Source organism: Xiphias gladius, chromosome 22 (assembly GCF_016859285.1).
Source record: "Xiphias gladius isolate SHS-SW01 ecotype Sanya breed wild chromosome 22, ASM1685928v1, whole genome shotgun sequence".
In the NCBI taxonomy this organism is placed as follows: Eukaryota; Metazoa; Chordata; class Actinopteri; order Istiophoriformes; family Xiphiidae; genus Xiphias; species Xiphias gladius.
The window spans coordinates 5,393,659-5,417,077 of NC_053421.1; the positions used below are offsets into that span (position 1 = coordinate 5,393,659).

A 23,419-nucleotide genomic window follows, 5' to 3' on the forward strand; every position below is an offset into this window, starting at 1 on the left:
ACCAGGGCCATATGGGGCTATCGAGTGCAAGGAGAAGAGGCAAAAGACAAAAAAAAGCTATTCTATATTCATTTTTCCTTCATCTGCAGGACCAATAAACATCTTTAAAATGTATAACATAGTAGTTTTACCTTGATCTTCTTTCAGTGTTACAAATAACAGCAACATGAAGCTCAACTTGACCACAATCTTATACTATCTTCCTGGCATTAGAACTGTTAGTGAGGATTTGTTTGAAGGTGAGAGCTAAAGGAAAGCACTGCAGTTGAGGTGAGGAGGAGGTGAGCCTGCTGGCTTCACGGCACGCGGAGTATTATAATTGACAGAATATACATTGTCATGTCAATATTAATGAGGAGCCATTAGGCATGCATACTTATGCCTGCCAAAAAGGTCTTGGTGATGTTATAATGGATACAAGAGTAGTCAATGTAACCCTGACTGCAGCTGTGTGTTATAACAGATTATGGCTATATGAGTGTGAATTACAACCATATACAGAGAAGTGTCTTTTATCTCTATTTATTGCTCCTCATCTGAAAGTGCTCCAGCTTTTGTGGTTGTGGCGGTCTGGTATGACCATGCCTGGGGTGTGAGGTTTCAATTGTGTGGTAGTTGAAGATTCTTCTCTATGGTTCAATGCTGACCCTGCAGGCCACATCACAACAGGCCTGCCTGCCAGCCATGACACCAGGAAACATGAAAATCACTGAAACAATTACCCATGTTGAGATACAACCTTCTGTTGCAGAAGGACAGAGCCTGTTAACATTTCTGATTATGTTTTTCAATTAGGATCAAGTTTTTCTATGCACGGACAATGTGTGCATGTACGTGTGTCTGGAATGTAAGCCTTGATCAGATCAAAGATACATTTTAGCTTAATGGTGCTGGCCTTCACAACCATCACTGTAGTGCAATACACCACCAGACAGCTTGTCCTTAATTGCAGCCATACAGAGTTCACCAGATACAAGATTTTGTTTCAGGGAAAACCCCAAAAAGGGAAACAATATTCCATGATCAAAATGTTCACAACTTCCTCTGAAACGGACCTAATATATAAGCCGAGCATTTCCCTAAAGCATCAGCGCTTTGTACTTGACCTCTATACCCCTTATTCCAGAACTACCATACCCACATGCAGCACATTTGCGTTATAATTATAGTGCTTTTTTCCCGTGCGTTCAGCAAAGTGGTGAAGGCTGGAGGTAGATAAAAGGTTCTGAACAAGTTACAAGGCTGCTGCTGTTTAGACCAATCAAGACAATACAGCAGGCTTAATCATTTTATGAATCAATCCCATTGCAGTGAACATGTAAACCCACCCATAAGGGTTTGTGTTTGAGCGTGAGTATGTCTGTTTTAGAAGTGACTGTGTAGTGTGCAAATGAAGAATGGTATTCTGTGTGTGAGTGAGCATTGTATGCTTCTATTTTGGGTCTTAAGACATGGCATTCAAAACAGTCAAACATTTAACCTAATCAAATCACTATCAGAAAGGCCTTGGCTAAGAGCATACAACCAATTAATAACCGAACTAATCATACTTGGCATGTTGGATAAAGGCCACCATGGATACCTGGCATGCATAACATGTCCAAAACACTTCAGTAAAGCCGCAGTATGACCTTTCATTACGACACCACAGACGCTCTAAAGTCTTATTTATGGCTAAATTAACCAGCAGAAATAAGGAACATTCACTAGCTTTTGCTAAATGATGCAATGATGAGGCTAAGGGTCAAATATGACCCATCATCCAACACAGTTGGTTAAGAGCTTTTGATGAGTCAGTGATGACATTGAGAGAAAACAAAGGTATTAATCTGCTAGCCAGAGCAATCATTTTATAGTGGATTTTCTATACAGCTTGTTTAATTTTATTTTTCACAGGTAAAAGACCACAGCTGTTTCTACAAAAACATAAGCTATTATTTCTCTCACCTGGCAGTGAGAGTCTGCATGCATGTAAAATCATGAGAGTACCTCACGTCTCCAGAGGCCAATATATGAGTCAGCACAGCCACAGCTGAGCTGAACAGAGCCATGATAGGGCATACAAAGCCAGAGAGGCAAGTGTGTGTGTGTGTGTATGAGTATGTGTGCGTGTGCAGTAGACAAGTGGGTGGAGGACAAGGGCCAGATGAAATCTTGGCAGGTGTAACCACTCAAGTTTTACCGTGTTTTTATGGGCATCACTTCACACACAAATATCCTGGCTACCAGAGGCAGTGCTGAGAGCTGAGAACTGAGAGATGACGAGGACCATAGACGCCCAAGAACAGACACACTGTAGCCTCTTAGTCAGAGTTTACAGCAAACTGAAAGGCAGTTCCATCCTGCATTACCACTGGCACACAACCAAAACCATTCTCATAAAATCCACTTTGTTGTGAGTTTGTTTAGCTGATACTCCATCTGGGACAAAAGGCCGACTTTCAGCGTATTCTCTAAATGTACATACATTTCAAAGGATTTCCTCTACAGATTTACTAGCCCCTGCCTCCAAATATCAAACATCGATCAAACAACAGCGCAAATCCCTTGTTCCCTTACATGTCTGAATGCATCCCACTATTTAAATGTACAAGTGAACAAGACATCCTCCATTACATTGAAATGTAAGTGACCATATCACTGATTACTTGAAATGTGTTTCCGTCCGCAGCATTGAAAAGCTGCCTGGAGGTTGCCTCTGTACATTTCAAGTGTGAAATCAACTATTCTGTGTGTGACGTTAGCTATAAGTGGGGAAATTTAAAGACGGAAATTATGGGACAGCTTCAGTGTTCAGGACCTCTACATGCTACATTATTCCCAAGCTCTAAAGGTATTATGAATATTCTATCATTAGCCTGACTTTTGCATGCTTTCTTTATTGTATTCTTTGGAGTGTGGTTCAATTTAAAGTGTGTTACAGTCTAGCCATAACTTGTCACCTGTTGCCAGCTGTGCAGGGCAGTGTCCACAGTGTGGATGGCATACTGGCTGATACTGATGAACATCGGTTCCACAAACACATTCACATCCAGTGTGATGTTCAGGGGGCAGTGGGTGGCTGCAGCCTGGCCCTAAAACACACAAGAAATCAAATTGTAAATGAAGTTTTTTTTTCACATTTCCTGATGAATGCTTTAAATACCAAAATGTCTTTACACACATAAAACCAATATAAATAGTTGAGCTCTACCTGTAGTACACAAGGCTGGAGAAGCTGAAGGTGTGTTACGTTTCGGTATTCCAGCAGCTTACAGTCCAGCTGGGTGGAAAAGCTGAGCTCCTGACAGTGACGTGGTCCGTTGCTCCACTGCCGCAAGAAGGCCCTCGGCTCCCGAGCACCAATGACCATGAACTCCTGCTCCTGAGGTAACTTCCTGTCTGGCAGGAAGGGACGAAGTTGTCGAGATGGAACTGGAGGAGTGACAAACATTATTTCTTTCTTATAGACTGGACGTTAAATATACAAAAAACATGACATGACTATCAAACCAACTGACTACAGACTCAATTATTGTATAATGAAAATGAATAATTGCCATCTGGGACAGTGAGTCTAAGTCAGCTCAATTCAGATTCATTAACATAATACTCTAAACACAACACAGTGAATCCAAAGTGCTTTACAAGAGAAAGAACAAAGATAAAACACATGAATATAAAAAAGTAATGCATATGTGCACAGCTGTGGGTTTTATGAAAGGGGTCAAACAATTATATGCAGGTGTGATAAAATGTGTATTGAGCTGTGAATTAGAGGTCATAGATTGACTCAAATAGAAGATTTTTATATACTATTATAGCTACCATTAACCACCCTTAACTGCTATTGATGATGTTGAATGGAAGGCAATTGAAGTGAATGAGCATTAGCTCTGTAATTTGGCATTGTAACTAGGTTACAATCCCTCTTAATAACCATAATACTCTTCTAACTCTCTCTGTTCCATATCCTACCTGTACCCAGCTGTTCTAGGTGGTGGCAGAGGTGAACTTCGAGCTGTGCTAGTTGTAGGGACATGCCCAGGGAGGAGACAAACCAGGGTGCAAAGCAGGAGTCCACACGGGTGCAGGCTGCCAACGCCATTGGAGATACCAACTGATCGCAGGGTACCTGGGATCCACACTCGCTATCCAAACTGGAGGGGAACAGGATATACAGCAGACAGTTGATAATATTCACAGAGGAAGTATTTGAAACTGTGAAATAATACTAAAAGTGCAAAGAAATAAATAATTAAATATAATCTGTACCCCGTGAATATGAAATTATTTCACATAGAAATAATAATGGAGAAAAATGACACGTATAGGGACTATGATTCAGCATTTGACACTTTTCGGTTATTGATTTTCTATTAAACTTTGTTTGGTAACATCAAAACCGTGGGCACAGCTGTGGAATAATGGCCACAAAAATTCACTAATTAAAAGAGTCTGACTCTTATTAGTAGCTGAATGCTTTTGTCTCTAGCCCAGCGAGTTACAAATTGTCTGACATCCTTGTCAGAAATCTACAATAAGACAAATGCTACAAATTTTCAGAAAAAAGGAATGAAAAGAGACAACAATTTGAAGGCAGCCTCTTCACTGTCCGAGGCTGTGAGTTTAGGTGCATTATTACTGACATAGTTTCCAGGAGAATCTCTCCATAGACATTAATTGCATGTCATGGTTGATGATGTTGAATGGAAGGTAATTGAAGTGAATGACCATTTGCTCTGTAATTTGCTGCTACCATGATCCACTATAAAAACTCCAGCAGGAAACGCTCAAGACCTGAAAAATGCTGGTGCAGCAGAGTGCTCCTTAAAAAGATAAGCATCATATGTTGACAATTTTCATTACTTCCAGTTGGCAGGGCAGCCAAGTTATTTTTCTGGTGGAAACTAAAGTAAGGCAGATGAAATGAGTGACTAAGGAAAGGGGAATCAATTTTGATCAAAAAAGACAAATAATTTAAACATAAAGGAAATGTAGTGTTTGGAGTATGATTGTAATGAAGCACAGATGTATATTTTGCTTTACACTGTATCTGGTTCTGTAGAGTTTTTTCTCTGTTTCTTCTCTTACATGTTTTCTTATTCTTCCCTTTCTGCTCCTCTGGAGCTTTCTAAGCCACACAGAATGTGGGCTTGGCAATTCTCTTCCACTAAAAGTTTCCTAAATCCCAAGAGGAAGTAAAAAGGCGGGGAGTAGATTAAAATGAGGAAAGAATGAGAAAAGGACAGAAAGAAATGAAAAATGAGAGAAGCACAGAGGATGTAACAGAATGTCGAGTGAGACATGAGAGAGATGAAGAGAGGAAGCAGTGGTAGCGAGAAGAAGGGAGCATGCTCTTTGAGGTGTTACAGTGCTTGGCTGGCCCAGTCCAACCCATCCCATCTCAAATCAACCCAGCCCAACCCAGGCCTGGCCAACCCAAAGGGGGCTTTACTCCTCTTGCTTCCCGTGAGCTTCCCCTCGATTAGATACACTCAAGGTAAGCAGGAAGGAATCCGGATGGGCCCTGACAGGCACTTGGTGTGCTGGGAAATCTCATTAGGCCAATCTGAACGCCTTCCAAGCCCGCTCCCTGCTCCTGCACACCAGATGTGGGGCGAGGGACACATTACTAGCTCTTTGTGCTCAGCGGCCTGGGTGCACTCTCTCTCTCTCTCTCTGCTTTCCCTCACACTGGACGGCATATGTACTGTACGTCCAAACACATATCTGTGTGTAGGCATACATATGCTCTCTGATATACAGTCTTGGGTGTACAGACACGCAGACAACACTTACAGATACCTACAAGCACAAAAAGAGCACAAGATAAAATGTTGAATTTTCCCTCACCTCTGCTCATCTCCTCCCTCTCCATTATTATTGAGTACTATCCTCCAGAGGTCTGAAGCCACCAGCTCCTTCTGTTGGTCGGTGAGGCTGAGGCTCGGGAGCTGCAGCTGGCAGGCACTGCTCTCTGACAGGCTGAACTCCCTGTATGGAACAAAGGCCTGCTGGAGCTCATCCCAGTACTCTAGGCTGCATGGTACCTGGAAGGAAAGGCACAGTAAAACTTTTACATATGTAATCCCCACATATGTATTTTATTTAGTTTTTTTATACATTCCGTTGAATCCTCTTAAGACCAGCAGCATCACATAGTAATTACTGTCCTTTAACTCAAGTTCAAGCTCCCTTAATGGCAAGCGACTGCCCTGCTGTAGTGCCCTTGAGAAAGAGACTAATGCTCTGTGGCTGATGTCCTTGGGGCTCAACACAATTTAAAATAACACAAAATAACAAATGCAAAAAATACTTTATATGATTTTCTAAAGATAAAATGATAAAGGCTTCCTTGCACTCTCAGAACTACTTATGCAAAAAATCTAAATTCCTTACTAGAGGTTAAGAACTAAATAAAAGTTAAAAAGAAAACATGTAAAAGCAAGTTTTGCCTTTTTTGTTCTTCGCTTTTATAATTTTTGTTGCAAACATAGTAGGTATGATGGACACTGTCAAAGAGAATAACACCTCATCCCTGTACTATAAAGCATCTGGACCCAAACAAATTCATCAAACAGCAAAATGTTTAACAGGTGTGGTAGATTAATTCTTGTACAGCAGCATACAGGCAGTCACACAAAGTCTCTCCTTTCTAATCTAGGGTCAAACTGATCAAAGTGCACAGCTCTGCTAAGTCAATAATTACTAAATTCCAGCTTTTATAGTAGAGCATGTATCTGCTGACAACCACTCATCACAGATTTTAATGACCACAGATAGCTGAGGGGCTTGGAGGGAATGTGAGAAAATGTCTTTCGTGATGACTTCATGAGGACCCAAAAGTCTCTGCATAACCAATGCGCTGTTACATCCCTCTGTGTTGGCTTATAGGGTTGCACCGAGCTCTGAAACTAGTGGAACAAATTTTCTACTGAACTATTAACTCAAATGGTTGTTGGTGCTGTTTAATCTATCTGAATACTCATAACATGCCAGAGGATACCTTTTTTGTATGTGTTTGTTGTAGAAATTATGCTGTCTTAGTTCCCTGGATCCCAGAGGTATTCCTTTTGTTAGCCGGTGGCTTCGCTCCATCAGATGACAGAATTTTGCTGTTGTACACCCCCCGCTTAGTCTCCTCTTCAGATGGACACTAGTGTATATCTTACTGTTGTATCACCCAGTTGTTCATCACTTAAACTAAAATCTCCTGTCCAAGCAGACTATTGTAACTCCCTCAGTGTAACCCTAATTATTCATCAGATTACTGTAAGGCTTTATTATTGCACAACAGGTACTACTTCAGGCCTTTGAATTCCCTAGTTACACATAAGTATTAAGCAACTGCAGTGGTCTGCTAATCATCAAGCATACTGACCCTTTTAAGAGACAAGAAATCCTGCCATGGAGATGGAATGACCAAGTGATTTTTTACCTTGAATTTGACTCCAGACAAACCAAATTTTAATTTCTCATCTAGTTTGACTGCAGACCAACAACGCAGTGACACGACAATTCTCCATAACAACACTGCATGACCACAGTATAACTAAACACCCGGCAACTGTATGCTACAAGATAGCCATTAACATTAAAGTCCTGCAGCTATTTCTCACACTGAATAACAATCAGGTTATGTGAGTGTTCTCACATTATGTGATGACTGGTAGGGCTCCATTCGCTCCTCTTAGATTGAACCAAAATTAGCATAAATGTGTCTGGTGCTCCTGTGTGAACTAATCCAGGTACTCAGGTTCCCCCGACCAACTGCAAAACTCAGCTACTGATGGATCAGTAGTGGCAGGGCGCTCACAGAAGCACACCTGAAGGATGCCAGGCAGTAAAACATGAGTGTGTGTGTGTATGTGTGTGGGGTGAGCGAGTGCATTTGTCTGTGCACATGTGTCTGTGGCAGTCTAATAGTTAACCAGAGTATGGAGCTCCCTGGACAATTACCAAACTGACAGAACTGTCAACAACTTGGTATGTACGCATACATGAGGAGAGTATTGTGCACAAAGATTGTGAGTATGTGTCCGTACATTGTTATGTGTGGGGCTGATGGATGAAGTAACTGTAGCTTACATCACGTATGTAACGCCACACGGGTTTTCCTGCAATCAACTTCTCATAATTGTACCTGACAGAGTTGTGCACCCGCAACCCCAATACTGAGCCACCGAAGAGGAAACTCACTGAATTTCCAGAGAGAATTGCCAGAACTGCACTGCTAAAACACAAAGCATGTTTTTTTTTCACCTGTGATATTCTATACACATGACAGCATACAGAAATGAATATGTGAGGTATAGACATGGTGCAGTGAAATACATTTGCATGGCTGAATTTGCGTCATGTTCCCTTTGACTTGTGGTCCTGGCCTTGGAGGAGACTAGAGATGACGTCAATAACCAGGTTCAACAAATGTTGTAGGGATGATGGAAAAAGAAAAAAAAAAAGTCAGATGTACCGTATATATGTGTTCAAGAGGACGACTATGTATAATTGCACGTATGAAAGACAATATGCCTGTATACATATGTGTATACACAGGTGTGCGTATGTATATGAGTGCACGATACAGTCTGGGCAGTGTCAGTTTCTGCTGCTTGATTGTGTGTGTGTGTACCTTATCTGATAAACAACATGTAACCCTGAATAGCTGACATTCCCTTGGCTGGATGGGCTCAATCTGTATTTTCCTCAAGCACTCGACATAGTAGACCTGGCAGCTAGATCTCAGGGTAAAACATCAGCCAAAGGGTTATCTTAAATGTTATCTTAATTTTTGAGTCAAGGTTCCATTTTGGAGCTGGTTCAAATTGTATGGAAAGCTGAGTTGAGGACTTTTCAAGTAGTTTAAATATTCAGAACTATTTACAAATATATATACATTCAGGACTGCTAGAAGCATTGTGTATATACAGTTCTGATTTCGATCCCCAACACCCACCTGTTTCTGCCAAACTACTACTCTGCATGGATTTACTTTTCTGGAACTAATTGACCGATCACAGTCTCTAAAACATATTAAGGAAAGGCAGGCAAACTAAAGCAAATACACAACATACAGAAAAGATTTCAGTTTCCATGATCAACCCAGGTGTGATCACTGCTAAAGTTCAAATATGTCTCTGCAACTGAAGACTCCCTGAGCTCCTTCTGAGGCTGCGGCTGTTGACATCCACAGCCTTGTCTGCCATTACTTTTATTAGCAATATCAACACTGCCATTAGGTCTTCTGTTATTTCACTGATGCCTATATGTCTAAAAATTCCACTGCTAGCTACTTCTTATCAGCCAGCAGACAAATTGAATTGACATCAGCTTGAGCAAATGTTTACTCAGGAGATGTAATGAAAATTGTTCTGAAAATGACTCCTGCTATGCTGTCTCAGGTTGGCTAATATACGTTAACATTAATCAGTGTGGAAAATCAAGAATAAGCCCATGCTGAGGTCTTTGCGCTCAACTTTTTTTTTGTTTCCTCTGTAATGCCAAACTTTTAAAGAGGGAGTTTTGGTGGATGAGGTGTAAGAACTCCAGATCAAATTAACCACATGGACAGTCTTATATTTTTATAGTGCATTAGCTGTGACTAATGCAGGTCTGCTTGAATGCTGTCCCACTAAAATAATAGTTATCTTGGCTAAAATACACTCTTGCTTTTTCTGGTTCAGTGTGTCGCTCTGAAGTGAAATACCCCACTGACTCCCCTCTGATTCCAACTCAAAACAAAAGGTTGCACATTTCCAATAATTGTAGAAAAAGTGTGCATCACTAAAAAGGGGCACGCTGTGTATGTGAAGCTGATGGTGGGCCAGTGCTTGTCAAAATAACAACAATGACAGAAACAGCAGCTGTGGCAGTGGTTATGGCTGAAGGTTGCTGGTTCATCTCAGGCCACAGAGCTTTTATGATATCGTCACAGGACAACAGGGCCACGATGGCAGTACAGAGCCCTGCTGGGACATGAAAGTCTATCCCACAGTGCCATGCACGAAAGCAACAGCAGGGGACCAGATGGTGTTATGTTTGTCTGAAAAACTCAGTGCAACTTGGGCAACTGCCTCAAAAAGCAAGCGGATGATCAAATTTAAACATTTGTATGTTGTGAAAAGCTAGCGTGGTTAAAAAGGAAAATGTGAATATGCATAAGAACAGAATGTGTTAAACTTGCTTTACTATATCCTTAGGCTGAACTCAAGTTGTTGTTCTCTACTTTGACATACTGTATCTCCTCCTCCTGCTCCCCCTGAGCTGAGGTCAGGCTGAATCATAGCTCCTGTGTTTACTCCCTCTTTCTCAGACTTCAGAACCCCACAGAGAGGCAGAAGGAGGGGAAGACGAATGAGAGGGATGGAAAAAGAGCAGTGAGGACACCTGCTTATGATTCAGAGAACTGGACCACACGGCCGTAAGAAGGTGGGAATGAGTCACCTTCCTCTCTCCTTCTATCCCTTCGTCACTTGAACCCTCTACAGGTGGGAACCAGTGGATGCCTTGTCAGGAATCTGTAACTTTTCAGCTGCCCCCCCCATCACTCTGATGCTCTCATTCTACTGTATGTAAAAACAGTGCAGGCAGCAATTTGACTTAGAGTAATGGAAGGAAGTTTGAATTCCCCCTCTGAGATACTGGAACCAGTTGGGAAACCACAACTATTTAAATGCAGGAAATCTTGATTTTATAAAATGTTAATATGATATGCTCTGGGGACGGACAACCCCCCCCTTCATCTAGTCAGCGCACTCCACTGAAGAGAGGGAGCAAAGGAGGAGGGGGTCTGTAACAACAGGAGAAAAGGAGAGAGAAGAAAGAGGAGAAGAGGAGGAACAGAAAGAGGGAAAAAGAAAATGTGGAGAAGACCCACTTTTACATTGTTCATCTGCAATCTTTTCCACCTTCCACCTGCTGGTAAACAGTCCTACATTGGAAAAACATTACTGCCTTAAAGGTAGTGACGAATGACATGACAGCTCAATACTAAATCTCACTCTCTATTTTTCTCCATATTACCTCCACCAAGGAGGTTATGTTTTAACTCTTGGCTATTTCTTGGATCGTTTATTTGTCAGCAGGATTATGCAGAAAGCACTGAACCAATTTGCACCAAACCTGGTGGAGGGATGGGGCAGCTAAGGAGGCGGATCGAGGATCGTTTTTTATCACTTTCCTTAACACGGCCAGATCATTTTTCTACATTTTCGTCAATATTTGGCCTTGGCGGAGGTATGAGCTCTGCTGAGTGCCATTCTAGTTTCTTTTTCTTTTCCCTATGCCTCTCACTTTCTACTTCTCAAAATCTATCAGCTTCCATCTCTGCATGGCCACATGGTAATTTTAGAGGCCTGAGAAATTATGACTGCCTTCTTTCTGTTTCCCGCTCTCTCTCTCTGCACAGTCTTGATGTAAAGTAAATGAAATTCCTTTGGAACAGAAACTGAGCCATTACTCGTTTTTTGGGATTTTTATGGCTGCATTTCCGTTCTCTGTAGCTGGACTGACTTTCGGGTCTTGGGAGAAATAAAAAATGAATTAACTGAGACTTTTGAAGTTTTGTAGAGGAGAGCATAATAATTGTCTCACAGAGGCTGAAATCAATTAAATCTGGGATCACTATGACTTTGGCTGATGACCAAGAGGTCCGGTTAAAATAACCCCCACAAATCCAACCCCTTGCCTCACACACAACTGGCTTAATGCTATGTGAGTGTATGGACAAAAACATGAAGTAAGTAGGACTGTGTAACATATCAGTACATGGATCCAATGTCTTATAATTACTTTACAATCACTTCTTTCGAAAGTCCATGATCCTAAATACTGTTTTTAGCAGTGTTGACAAAATGCATCAGAGTAGCTTTCAACAATGGATTTAAAGCAGTTTAAAATATAAAGTTTGTAAGTGATGTTTTTTATTATTATTGTTACCAATGGTACCTTTGTGAAACATGCCCAATGCTATAGCCGCCCAAGTGTCCCCTTGCAGACTGGCCAAAGTATTTACATGGATGTCACAGAAACACAAGCAGCAGAATTAGAACACTCACTCCTGATGTACTCCCATATGGTTTGTACAGTGGTTTCTATGAGTGTAAGTTGCATTTTTCTTCGAAATCAATGCTAACTAATGTTGCAAAACTGCTTTGACAATTTTCTTAGCTGTCCTCTTTTCACCACATCCCCCTGTAGAAGTCCCATCACCTGATTCCTTTTAACAGACATGTCAGAAGAGACGGGACCATGCCAGATGACAGGAGGAGTGAGTGGAAGATGTGGAAACCACATGTTCATCAACCACTGGTTCCACATCTCCTGCTGTGTAATACACACTCATGCAGATAAGAATATGCCTGTAGTTGCAGGCATCCGTTATGGTGAGCACGCACACAGCCACACGTGTGTGGGGGCTTGTTTTATTATATTCATGGGGACCCATCATTAACATAATGCATTCCCTAGCCCCTTACCCTAACCTTAACCATCAAAACTGCATGCCTAACCCCAACCCTTACCTTACCACTAACCTAAACCCTAAAACCAAGTCTTAACCCTCACACAGCCATTTAAACTTGTGGGGTCCAGCATTTTGGTCCCTACATGTACAGTGGGCTCCCGGTTTTTGGAACCTTTCTTCCCACTCTTCCTTACTGTCAATCAACTTCCATTAACCAACTTCTCCCTATCTTAAACATGTCTATCACTGCCTCTTCCTCTAGCCCTCCCTCCTTTACACACATCAGCTTTATCTGTTCTCTGCTGTAACTCAATATGCAGCCAATCAGCTAGAGGCTTTGGAGTTTTGCTCATTACAGACTTTGCAGCTGTGGGGCCTCGCTGGGAAGTCAGACATCTGCAGAACCTTCCAGTTTCTTGCCTCTCCTGGGCCGGCACACATAAACAGACTGAAGAAAACATCTGTACTGTAGGTGAAATGATTGTGGGAGTCCAGGAAAGAATTTCAGAGATAAAGGGAGGATATGGAAAGATGAGAAACTTCTGCTGCAGATGGAGGAAAGAAGCAGAACGAAAAGGAAGAAAGGGAAGCCAACCCTGAGGCTTAAAAAATGTAATTAAAAAGCCCTTATAAATGGGCTGAGAATGTAATAAAACTTGCCACTGCCATTCATTTCAGGATAATAACATTAACTTGTGATAAATAATTCATTAAGAATGTGTTTTCTTTTACAAAACTCTGTTGGGATTAACTTTGTTATGGCAAATATTTTTACTTTTTTCTATTGTATTTGTACTTTGTATATTTGTACTATTTTTAAATTGTTATACCAGTCATGCAGTGATGCTTACCAGTTACTGCAATGATGTAATGTCAGAGCAGAATCTATGAATTTATTACATCATTTGATTTTATTACATTTTTGACCCATCCTTGAATTACATTTTACGAATCCAGTAGTTGATAAATTGTTAGTTGCTCTAGGCTTTCTTCTCGTACATGGAAATGAATTTAAAACCAACCAATAACAATGGACATTTAAATAATATCTAACTAAACGTAGCTAATACAAGCAATGAAACTTTATATGAGTAGGAAAAGAAAAGGCACAATTTATTTGTTAAGGAAAATGAATGGGTTTATCTCCAGGAAAAAGGTAAGAATATTGAGGAAAATGCAAAATAACTTGATTTGGGACCTGGTTTGCCTTCCAGGATGATAAGCTGGAAAGAAAGGCAGGAGAAAGAAAGGCAGGGGATGAATGATAGGAGGAAAAGTGGGATGTTCTGTCTCCCAGTGAGGCCCTGAAGACTCGGTAGCTGCTACAGCCTGCCAAACAATAACCTCATCTGGGGCTGAAGACACCTGGCTATTCACACCAGAGCATGCAAAATGACTTCCACAGCTGCCTGATCATGTATTACATGTTTGGAGGAACAGCAGGGGTCTCTGTCATTCAATAACATGTGGGGTATGGGAGTTCTCATGACTCATGTCATGGGAGTCATTATGGCACATGGCCCAGCTCTAAGACAGTTTATTTCTCTTTCATTGCAGGTGATGTTAAGCAGGGAGCAGTGAGTGAGATGTGTGGATTCTCTTCTCATTTTACGCCTCTTTCAGTCTCTTGCTTGTAGCAGATGACTACACATCCTGATACAAGTGATGCAATGAATTGAAACATATGGTCGCTTACCACTCTTTCCTTTACCGATGGCTGTGGTATGCTTTGGGAATATAACATGTTAACATTTTTTTTAAATCAAGACATGCAGTATGTGTGTCCATTTCTACCTGCAGGACATCGCCCAGGTCGGCTGTGCTGATCTCAGGGTCCTCTGTGGTGTTGAAAGGGACAGGAGTTATCCTGACGAAGGTAAGGACACGGGGTTCGGGGTATCTCCACAGCATCACCCCCGGGCTGTCCTCTGTCTCACTGTAGAACACCACCTCATGCGGTCCTGGCAATCTCTGGGACGCTGCAAGAATTAACAATAATATACTGTGCTTTATAGGAAGACATAAAAACAAAAGGGGGAAAACATATAGTAAGAGAGATAAGACAGTAAGAAAATGAGGTTTGGAGAATAGTTGAAACAAGGAAAAGAGGATGAAAAGATAAAGTATGATAGCAGACCGCAACAGCTAAAAAAAAGATGTAACTGAAAAGCGGAGGATGAACTGGAAGGAATTTGGATGGATTCTATATTTTAAGATACAGCAGATTACTAGTTTACTGTGCTGCTTACATCTAGTACTATAAAACAATTGCCAGATAAATTCCATGACAAAAGAGCTTGTTTATAGGCTTTACTGGCCTCCTGGAATATTTTCAGATGCTTGTGGAAGAAAGAAAGACACAGAGGTTGAAAAAAATGCGAAGAAAATTTTGATGGGATCATTCTTTTCACACAAAAAAAATTACATTTCGTGGCAAAATAACTATATTTGACGTGCATACATCTTTGGAGTGGTGATTTTTTTATGGTAATTTCTACTATGGAATCCGAACCTCCCAAAACAACATCTCCTAAAAGAGCACTGTGGATGTTTTCACATTTTTAGAATGTTTATATGCGTAAGAAGCTGCATATAAACAAAGTGGCTGAGTAAACATTTTTGCTATTGACTAAACAACCATTGATTGAACCATGCCTTGCACCTGCAACAGCTGCATAACACTGGATCTAAACTTCTGAGTGGTGTTTGACTTAAGTCGTGGCTGCTGTTTGTGATTCAAGTCCTTTGGAAAAATGTTTATTTGAAAAAAACAGTCAAGCAGAGAACTGCTGCTTTGTTTGGCCCCTGGGGGTACAAACACTGAGACTCTCTTTGTAGAAAACACATTTCAAGGGGCAGCAAAATCTGTCTGTGGCTGATTTGACCCTTTATGTGAAGCAGTGAGTTGCCCACTTGAAGGTGGACAGTGTATTGTTCTTTTGCAAAAAGGGTGGATGAAAGAAAAAACAGACACTTTCATGAGGTTTTGCTTGCATTTGAGTTTACTTGAACTTGGAGAAAGTGAGAGACAGAGAGTCCTTCCACCCTTCTCTCCATCCATCTTTCATCCACTCCTCTGTCCATCTATCCCTATGTCAGACCCCTGAGAGGCCACTCACTTTTCTCTGTACTATGGGGCCTGCTCTCCCTGCCTGTTGACAACATGTTGCCGACAGATTGTCCCCTCTGTTCTAGTTCACTACTGTACACTCGCCTGCTTCAGTCAGCATAGTAAATGCATCAAAGACCAGTGGAACGGTGCAACAAACAAAGACTCAACCACAGCTGACAGAGTGGATGGCTGGTCTACAGCCAGGGAGAAGTTTGATCATCTGTGTATAATGTTTCTGTGTGTGTCTGTGTGTGTGCACGTAGAGGACAGCACACACAAAGCACAAAGAGGGGGAATAAACAGCATGTTACTCAGAGTGGAACCAGGCAGACATGTCCGATGAAACTTCTCTCCACAGAGGGCTTTGATCTCACTCTGATTTAAGCCTGTGTGTATCTTTAGTGACATCTCACTTTGTCACAAAGGTTCTCTTGAGTTTATCAATGATGTTCATTCTATGGATTCAGGGACCGGTGCTTAACACTGTTCCATCCATTTTGAAAACTTTGTCAAGAAATAAGCAGGAAAATCTATGTATATGTCCAAGTAATTTCATTTTACTTTGACTCTTGGATAAACCTTTTTAAAAAGCAAGTTTGTCTGTTTGCAATTACTGACACGAATGCGGGCTGATAAAGCAACTGTCATAAGGAATCAGTCTTTGGGAGATTGCACTACTGCTGAATATCTAGAAGCTCCTCTTTGAAATGAACAGTTCAACAAATACGTCTATTCAAACAGGATTTAAAGTATTATAAGCTTTACCTAGGTTTAAGCCTGGTATAGATACCGACACTATGAGCTGCATTACATGTCTGCATGAGATCAGCATGCACTGTATAAACATTCACCTGAGTCCTGGATGTAGTGAAAATGCCCTGTGCGCAAGTCATCTGAACTGTGCTCTGTCCGAGGAGAGGGAGAGCCTGGGGACGGAGGTGGCTGGGTGTGGCAGGGGTTATCACCCTTGGAGCAGCTATCAACTGAATCCCCTTTCTGGAGGCGAAGGTATGCCTGTACGTGCTCCTCCACCAGCTTCAGGCAGTTCAGATGTTCTTGGCCCCAAAAGACCTGCGGAGACGGAACATGAGAGGGTAAGATGGATAGGATGGAACGGCAAGTAAAGAGTGTGGGATCGGGAACGAGAAGAGACAAAGGAAAGCTGCGAGATCAAGACAGAGCAAGATGTATGAATTGAAAATGAGAGAGATATATGGGCAGCAAAAAAGAAAGTAAAAGAAAACACAGGGAAAAGAAAAAAGCTAGACAGTGACAAGGACTCATAGTTGATGCATAAATACCTGCGTCAAAAATCAAACTCTCTTTTCCAAAACAGGAAGACAAACAGTCAGGGTTACCCTCATCATCACCCCTTCACATCCTTTGTAACATTACCTAACATAACCTTACATCCGCTTCGCTTACCCATGGTATTCCCCTTCCTTTGCTCCATCAAAGCGGGTCTGTCTCGGGTTTGGACTAAGGACCAGGAATCTCTGAGTCAAAAACACTTCACACATGGAACTGCCTGCTTTCTAGCTCGCTACTCACTAGCTTGCAAGGGTGGGTTATGACTAAACTCTAAAAACAGGAAAATTTGGGGATTTTTTTTTACAAGTTTTTGGAAAGAAAGCATGAGAAGAAGGAATCAGAAGGAATTCCGGTGGTTTTGTACAGCACTTGATTGAAAGGCCACAAACGCCAATATTTGCAAAGGGAAATGTATGATTATGTATTAAGTGTTGAGTTGAAAGTGATGTTTCTGTTAATGGACACGCAATAAAGGAAGGCATTAAGGGGAAACACTCAAAATAGGGGAGGGGGTTACCCCTGAAGAAATAAAGTGGAATAATATATTAGTAATAATGTGTTCAGTTAGTCACATTTTCAGTGTGGACATTATGTAACTTCTCACAGGAAAAAAGGCACACATAAGATATAACCCCCACTCCATCATCCAAAATATCTTTATAATATTCCACCACTTAACCAGCAGATGTGACTCAAATCTACAGTAGAAATTACATGCTGTAATTCGTAGTCGTCACTTCAGCTGCAAAGAGGACCGAAGCCATTGCAGAGCAGCAAATTTAAGATGAGTGATAAGAGTGTGATGAGCTGTGTCTGTAGGTGTCAGCTAAAGAATAAGTAAAGATCAATTTGGAAACCAAAGGCACTTAAGCCGGGGTGATGTTTTAGTGGGCAACAGCATTGCCTCATGATTAGAGGCTGTTCTTTTAACTGGAAGAGCCTAACTTAAACCCTTGGGGTAAGTGTCGTTGAGCAAGACACTCAATTCCAACCAGGTGCAGAGGTGCTGATCCGACCCTAACTCTAAACACTGTAGCTGTGTTGGCTGATAAATTATATGATTTAAGATGCTGAGTTGATGTATGGGCAAACCTGCAGCAGGCCTCCCTTCAGGTCCAGCAGGAGTTTAGGGGGACCGGGATCAGGTCCAGGGCTGCCACTGTGTCGACACCACCGAGCCTCCAAGGTGGTGCTGCAGGAGAACGGTCCGAGCAGTTGATGGCTTCGGTCCTTGAGCCCTGTTCTCACCAACACATCTTGCAGCTCCAGCAGCAAAGAGGAAGCCTGAACTGTATCTAGGAAGACAGAAGAAGTAGCAATCAACGGCATGTATAGGGCAGGGTGGAGATACAGAGGGAAAACAGAAGGTAAATGATATGTCCAAAAAATCTGGACTATGATGAGAAAAAAATGTCTCATTATACCCTATATACAAAATAATTTGTGGATCAAGTAGCAGCAGTCCCTAATTTATGATTATACCTTGGAATAAAGAACAAAGAGGGTTCAAATAGACAGGAAAAATGTGTAAAATCAATACTGACATATTTATACGTCTAATTATTTATACAAAACAGAGTTGACTGATACATTTACAACTAGGCCAGATGAAATGTAAATACATAAACAATTTAACATCATTGTTGCATGAATGCCTGCCTCTTTATACGCAGTTCAATTACAACAGTCTGGCACTGACAAGCTGACTTTACTGTCAGCTTTACTTTTTCTACAAGTGATTGCCTGCTAAGTCAAATATTTAAGTTGAGATAACTCAAAACGTTTCTTAATAATAAACGCACAATGCAGTACATTTATAAAAACTTTATTGAAAATGACAAAACAGCAATAAAACACACATCGTTGTTGACATATACATACAAAATATTTGATGCACCATTTCCATCCTAAAAAATACACGTGTATATTACGCCAGAGCAGGATAGTCCTACACTTGGAACCTGATTTTGTAGATTTTGAATTTTAGAATAAAGTTAAAATGTTCTTGATGTACTTTGGGTACTCCAGTGCAGTTCATAAAGCCGGCGAAAAAGGAGGTACATTGCCTTCAGTTCATCCCGGACAACACTGCCATCCAAGATGATCCCTGATTCTCGATGGTTAAGGTGAGGAGAAGCCAGGTTTTGGTCCACATCTTCCTGAAAGCAGACGACTCCAACAGGAATATTTTTGAAGGCATCATCAATATCTCATCATCAATATCCTAACGGAGTGTGAGAGACAAAGAAGAAAGGATAATATTGCCAGTTAACATTTTTAAGTGGTACTCTCATTTTACTAGTGATTTGTTTGCATGATCTGACTGCAATCAAGGAATGTTAATAAAATAAAATAAAGTTACTCAGACTGCTATTCTCGAAGTGGAAGCACCATCCCCAGAAATGACAGGAAGTCCCTGTGAGACAATACATCCGATTTCTTTTGGCGCAGTAATCTGCAAGTCAGAGAATACAGCATACACCACACACTTATCAAAACTGGTCTACATTAACTTATGATAACTTCAGTCCCCCTAACAACCAAAAAAAAAAAAATACCCACACTCATCCGTCTCACAATGAAGGCCTGACCAGTGTAACCTTAGCTCTGAAATATGTACGTCAGGCTTGGACAGATAGTCACCATAAAATTCAAACTTAATCTTAAATTATTTTGAAACACTTTGTCAATTAAAACTGAACTTACCGAATTTCATGATATGAAAAAAAGATGAAGGTGGAAAATGGCATAGCCTCCTCAGCTTCTTTGCAGTCAGTGGTCAAACTGGTCTTTATTCCTCCAATGATGGTGAAAAAATGTTAAACAGAGAAAATGGCAGTATCCTTGACGGTAGATAAATTGGATAGTCCAGACAGCTTATCCACTGCTGAGGAGAAGGCGCCTCTAGTGACATTCAGACCAGGATGTGGAAAAACAGTATAGAAAACATGGCGGTTGTTTCCTTTGTCATTAAAAGAGCCCTGATCATGCTCCGACAAGTCGAGGGAACTGGTGCAGTGCTGATAAGGGGGTGTGGTCCAGGCGAGGAAATTGATCTAATTTCAGTCTGTTCAACTCAGAGATGCTAGTGAAAACAACGATCCTTTCATAATAGTACAATATGTATTTATACTTAAAATATACCTTCCTATATTACAAGATTGGTTAAGTAAGACTATCAACTTCAATATTTATAAGTAATATTTACTTAAATTGTTTGAATAGAAACAAACTCTGGACTAACAGTGTGTGATGTCAAAGCATCAACCATATCACTGGCCTCCAAACTATGGTGCTCATCTGAGTTAATAAGATGAACAGGTGTGCGTCCTGTCTGTCTCCTTGAACAGAGGTGTTTTGGTGTCATGGTTACACCAATCTGAACTTGTATAGAGTCAAGTTCAAAGTCAGGGTTTCTTTGATTTGGTAAACTAAAAGTTTTAGCAGGCATGAGGACAGTGAGAAACCCTGATGGAATCCAGACAGTGGAGCCAAACACCCACTCATCCTGAAAGAACCAAAAGTAGCAAAAAAAACCCCAAGGTAATAAGGAAGGTTGAAAGCATTCTCTGTCCTTTAAAACAGAGATGTGCCACTGTCATCACAGGCTGTCCTGAACTTGTCCTTTTGGTCCCATAAATCAGTGGACAAATGCCTTCTACTCATAATTGAAATGGGAGGGCTGATCTGGTTAGTTAAAGATACAGCAGCAGCAGCCCTTTTGGAAACCTAAACCCTGGATGACTAATGATGCCCTGAGAAGCACCTCTTTAAATGTGCCTTTCTAGAAATTCTCACACGAGTCTGCTTGGCTGTAAGTTTGAACTAAAATTACTGCCTGTCCAGAATCATAAAATTTACTGTACATAGTGAAGACTTTGAAAGAATTTAATTAAAAGGTATTAAGTGTATTTTGTCATAATTTGTGAATGAATTCTTGAGTTATGGCCGAAAATGTGTTTTGTGAGGTCACGGTGACCTTTAACCACCAAAATCTAATCAGGTCATCCTCTAGTCCAAGTGGATGTCTGTGCCCGATGTAATGAAATTCCCTCCAGATGTTCCTGAGATATTGCGTTAATGAGAATGGGACGGGCGGACGGATGGAAAGACAGACGGACAATCCGAAAAGATAATGCCTCCAGCCACAGCTATTACCGGTGCGAAGGCATAAAAAGCAAAAGAAAGCAGCAGCACACTTGTTTTTCCCTAACTATGTTATTATACTTTCTATCTTTTCATTGTTTTACTTTTAACATTTTAACAGTAGTACAGAATAAAGACAGAATTTTAAAACTTAGTATGTTTGATTGTCACATTCAAAACAACAATAACACAGCATATAGCGATGAGCTGTCTTTGGTAAATTCTGTAACAATCACTGGTTCATCCAAAACACAACAAAGAGTAACTATCTGTAAAACTGAAAAATAACACCCAGAAGTTACATTATGTGGTATCAGTAAATGGATGGTAAACATGTATGATTGAAAATCTGGCTTGTCCTTTAAGAGCTCTACATACAAAAGAATGTATATTTATCTCTTAGCATTGCTTTGTGATTTCCTGTGGATGGAAAACTGTGTATGACACCCCAGTTTCATTTTGACAAATACTGTGGGGCAAGTCCATGGTGTTGTGATTGGAAGAACAGCGGTATTTTTACATTAAAAACAACGTTCCTTATTTATATCTCAGTCCGTTGAGGAAAGACTTTGATTACTCTGAACTTGGGTTTCACTTAGGGTAAAGCACAATATACGGGGTTTGAGGGAGTGATGGAAAGGCATATGAAGGGAGTGGGGGAGGAGGTGATAAATGAGGGAGGGAGAGAGAGAACCAGAGGGTGTGGGGGAGAGAGCGATGTACATGATGAAGATTTGACACACAAGAGCACTCTTGGCAGGCTTGGTAAACTGACAAAGAAACATCTTATTGAACATTAGAGCCTGATTACACGGGGGGGGGGTAAGAATTCAATGAAAGAGGGCGTCTCTTATATAAACCATTCTGGAGGAAATATTATACTGGGATGACTCATTTCTCTCAGGAAAGACATTGTTGGTACAAGCTGGCAGTTTACCTGCTAAAATCTTCTGATGTTGCACTGCAGAGCGAGCTGTTAGAGATTACTTACTGAACTGTGGACATCAGGTTTATTTTCATGGTTAGAATTTATTAGACAGCACAGGGGAACTCCTAAACTGACTTTGTTAAATGGAGAGTCTTTAATTCAAACACGTACAAAAAGGAGACACAAGCACATTTAGGTTGAAGGAACCCTCAGAAATGGATAAGTACATACAGAAAGTACATCCAAACGCCTCTAACATACACACGTAAATGCAGACGCACAATCATACGCAGCTGAACAAATGGAAACAAATACACCCACTTACACGTTTTCACACATACAAGATGTACGTGCAAATATGTAAGTGGGTGCAAAGCATTCTCTCCTGTCTCAGCATGCGTCATTTATAGCCCAGTTGACCACAGCATCCTGGTGTTAAAGCCAGCAGCAGCAGCCACTGCTCTCAAATATAACCCTAATTGGGAGTGGTTTTAATGAGGGGGAATCCCTGTCTTTCTTCATCCCTACCTCCATTCTTCCATCCAGGCTCCATAATAGTCACAGGCATATTTCTCTATCATCTCTCCATCCTTGGTCTTGCCCTAAGTAACCTTACAGTCAAGACCGGAAGTATTTGGACATTTTTTGTTCTTCGGGCTCTGAGCGTCAGCACATTCAATTTGAAATAAAATAATGGATATTATATCAAAGTGCCAAGTCTCAGCTTTAATTTGAGTAGGTTTACATCAATATAGAAACAACTGTGTGGTAGATATAGCCATTTAAACATATGGTACCCATATTCTAGGGGTTCAAGTAATTTTACTCTTAGGTACTAAATGTTCCTTGGGCAGCTGTGTGTTGCTTCAACGTTAGCTCATGCACTAAAGAGCTCACACGTGGCTCAGAGTTAATTGAGAGCTGAGAGTTCCCATTTAGATTTAGGTGGAGTTGCCTGTCAATATGAGAAGTGAAGAGGTGACCGTGCAAGTGAAGAAGATAATAATGAGGCTAAAAATAAAATTAAAAAAGCAAAAACCTATCAGAGAGATCAAAAGTAATTTGTTTGCCAAAATCAACAGTTGGGTACACGAAAAAGCAGGCGCACACAGAAAAACTAGAAAATGGTAAAGGAGCTGGTAGACTGAGGAGCACAAGTCTTTTGGATGAGCAGAAAATCATTTGCATGGTGAAGAAAACCCCTTCATGACTGCCCAGCAAGTCAAGAATGCTCTCCAGGTTGTTGGTGTACATGTTAACTTGTCAACAATCGAGAGAAGACTTCATGACCAGAACCTCACAGGATTCACCACGAGATACAAACCCCTGGTAAACCTCAAAAACAGGAAGGCCACGCTGCAGTTCAGAAAAACACACAAAAAGAAATTGGTAGAGTTCTGGAACAAAGTTCTATGGACTGACGAAACGAAAATCAACCTCTGTCAAAATAATGGAAAGAGGTAACTGTGTGGAACAG

General features: G+C 41.0%; 1 protein-coding gene across 4 annotated transcripts in view; it reads right to left on the reverse strand.

The window, feature by feature from the left end:
* The window catches only part of LOC120784419 (vacuolar protein sorting-associated protein 13B-like), a 339,421-nt gene that overhangs the window by 53,571 nt on the left and 262,431 nt on the right, over nt 1-23,419 (reverse strand). For 3 of the 4 annotated variants that reach the window (XM_040118219.1, XM_040118222.1, XM_040118223.1), the window contains exons 39-45: nt 17,961-18,163; nt 16,409-16,628; nt 14,240-14,424; nt 5,836-6,032; nt 3,958-4,139; nt 3,194-3,414; nt 2,943-3,074 (exon numbers count right to left, since the gene is read on the reverse strand). In XM_040118219.1, coding sequence (XP_039974153.1) covers nt 2,943-3,074; nt 3,194-3,414; nt 3,958-4,139; nt 5,836-6,032; nt 14,240-14,424; nt 16,409-16,628; nt 17,961-18,163 — 1,340 coding nt within the window. The remainder of the gene's footprint in view (nt 1-2,942; nt 3,075-3,193; nt 3,415-3,957; nt 4,140-5,835; nt 6,033-14,239; nt 14,425-16,408; nt 16,629-17,960; nt 18,164-23,419) is intronic. The other variant, XM_040118221.1, reaches the window with a different exon arrangement.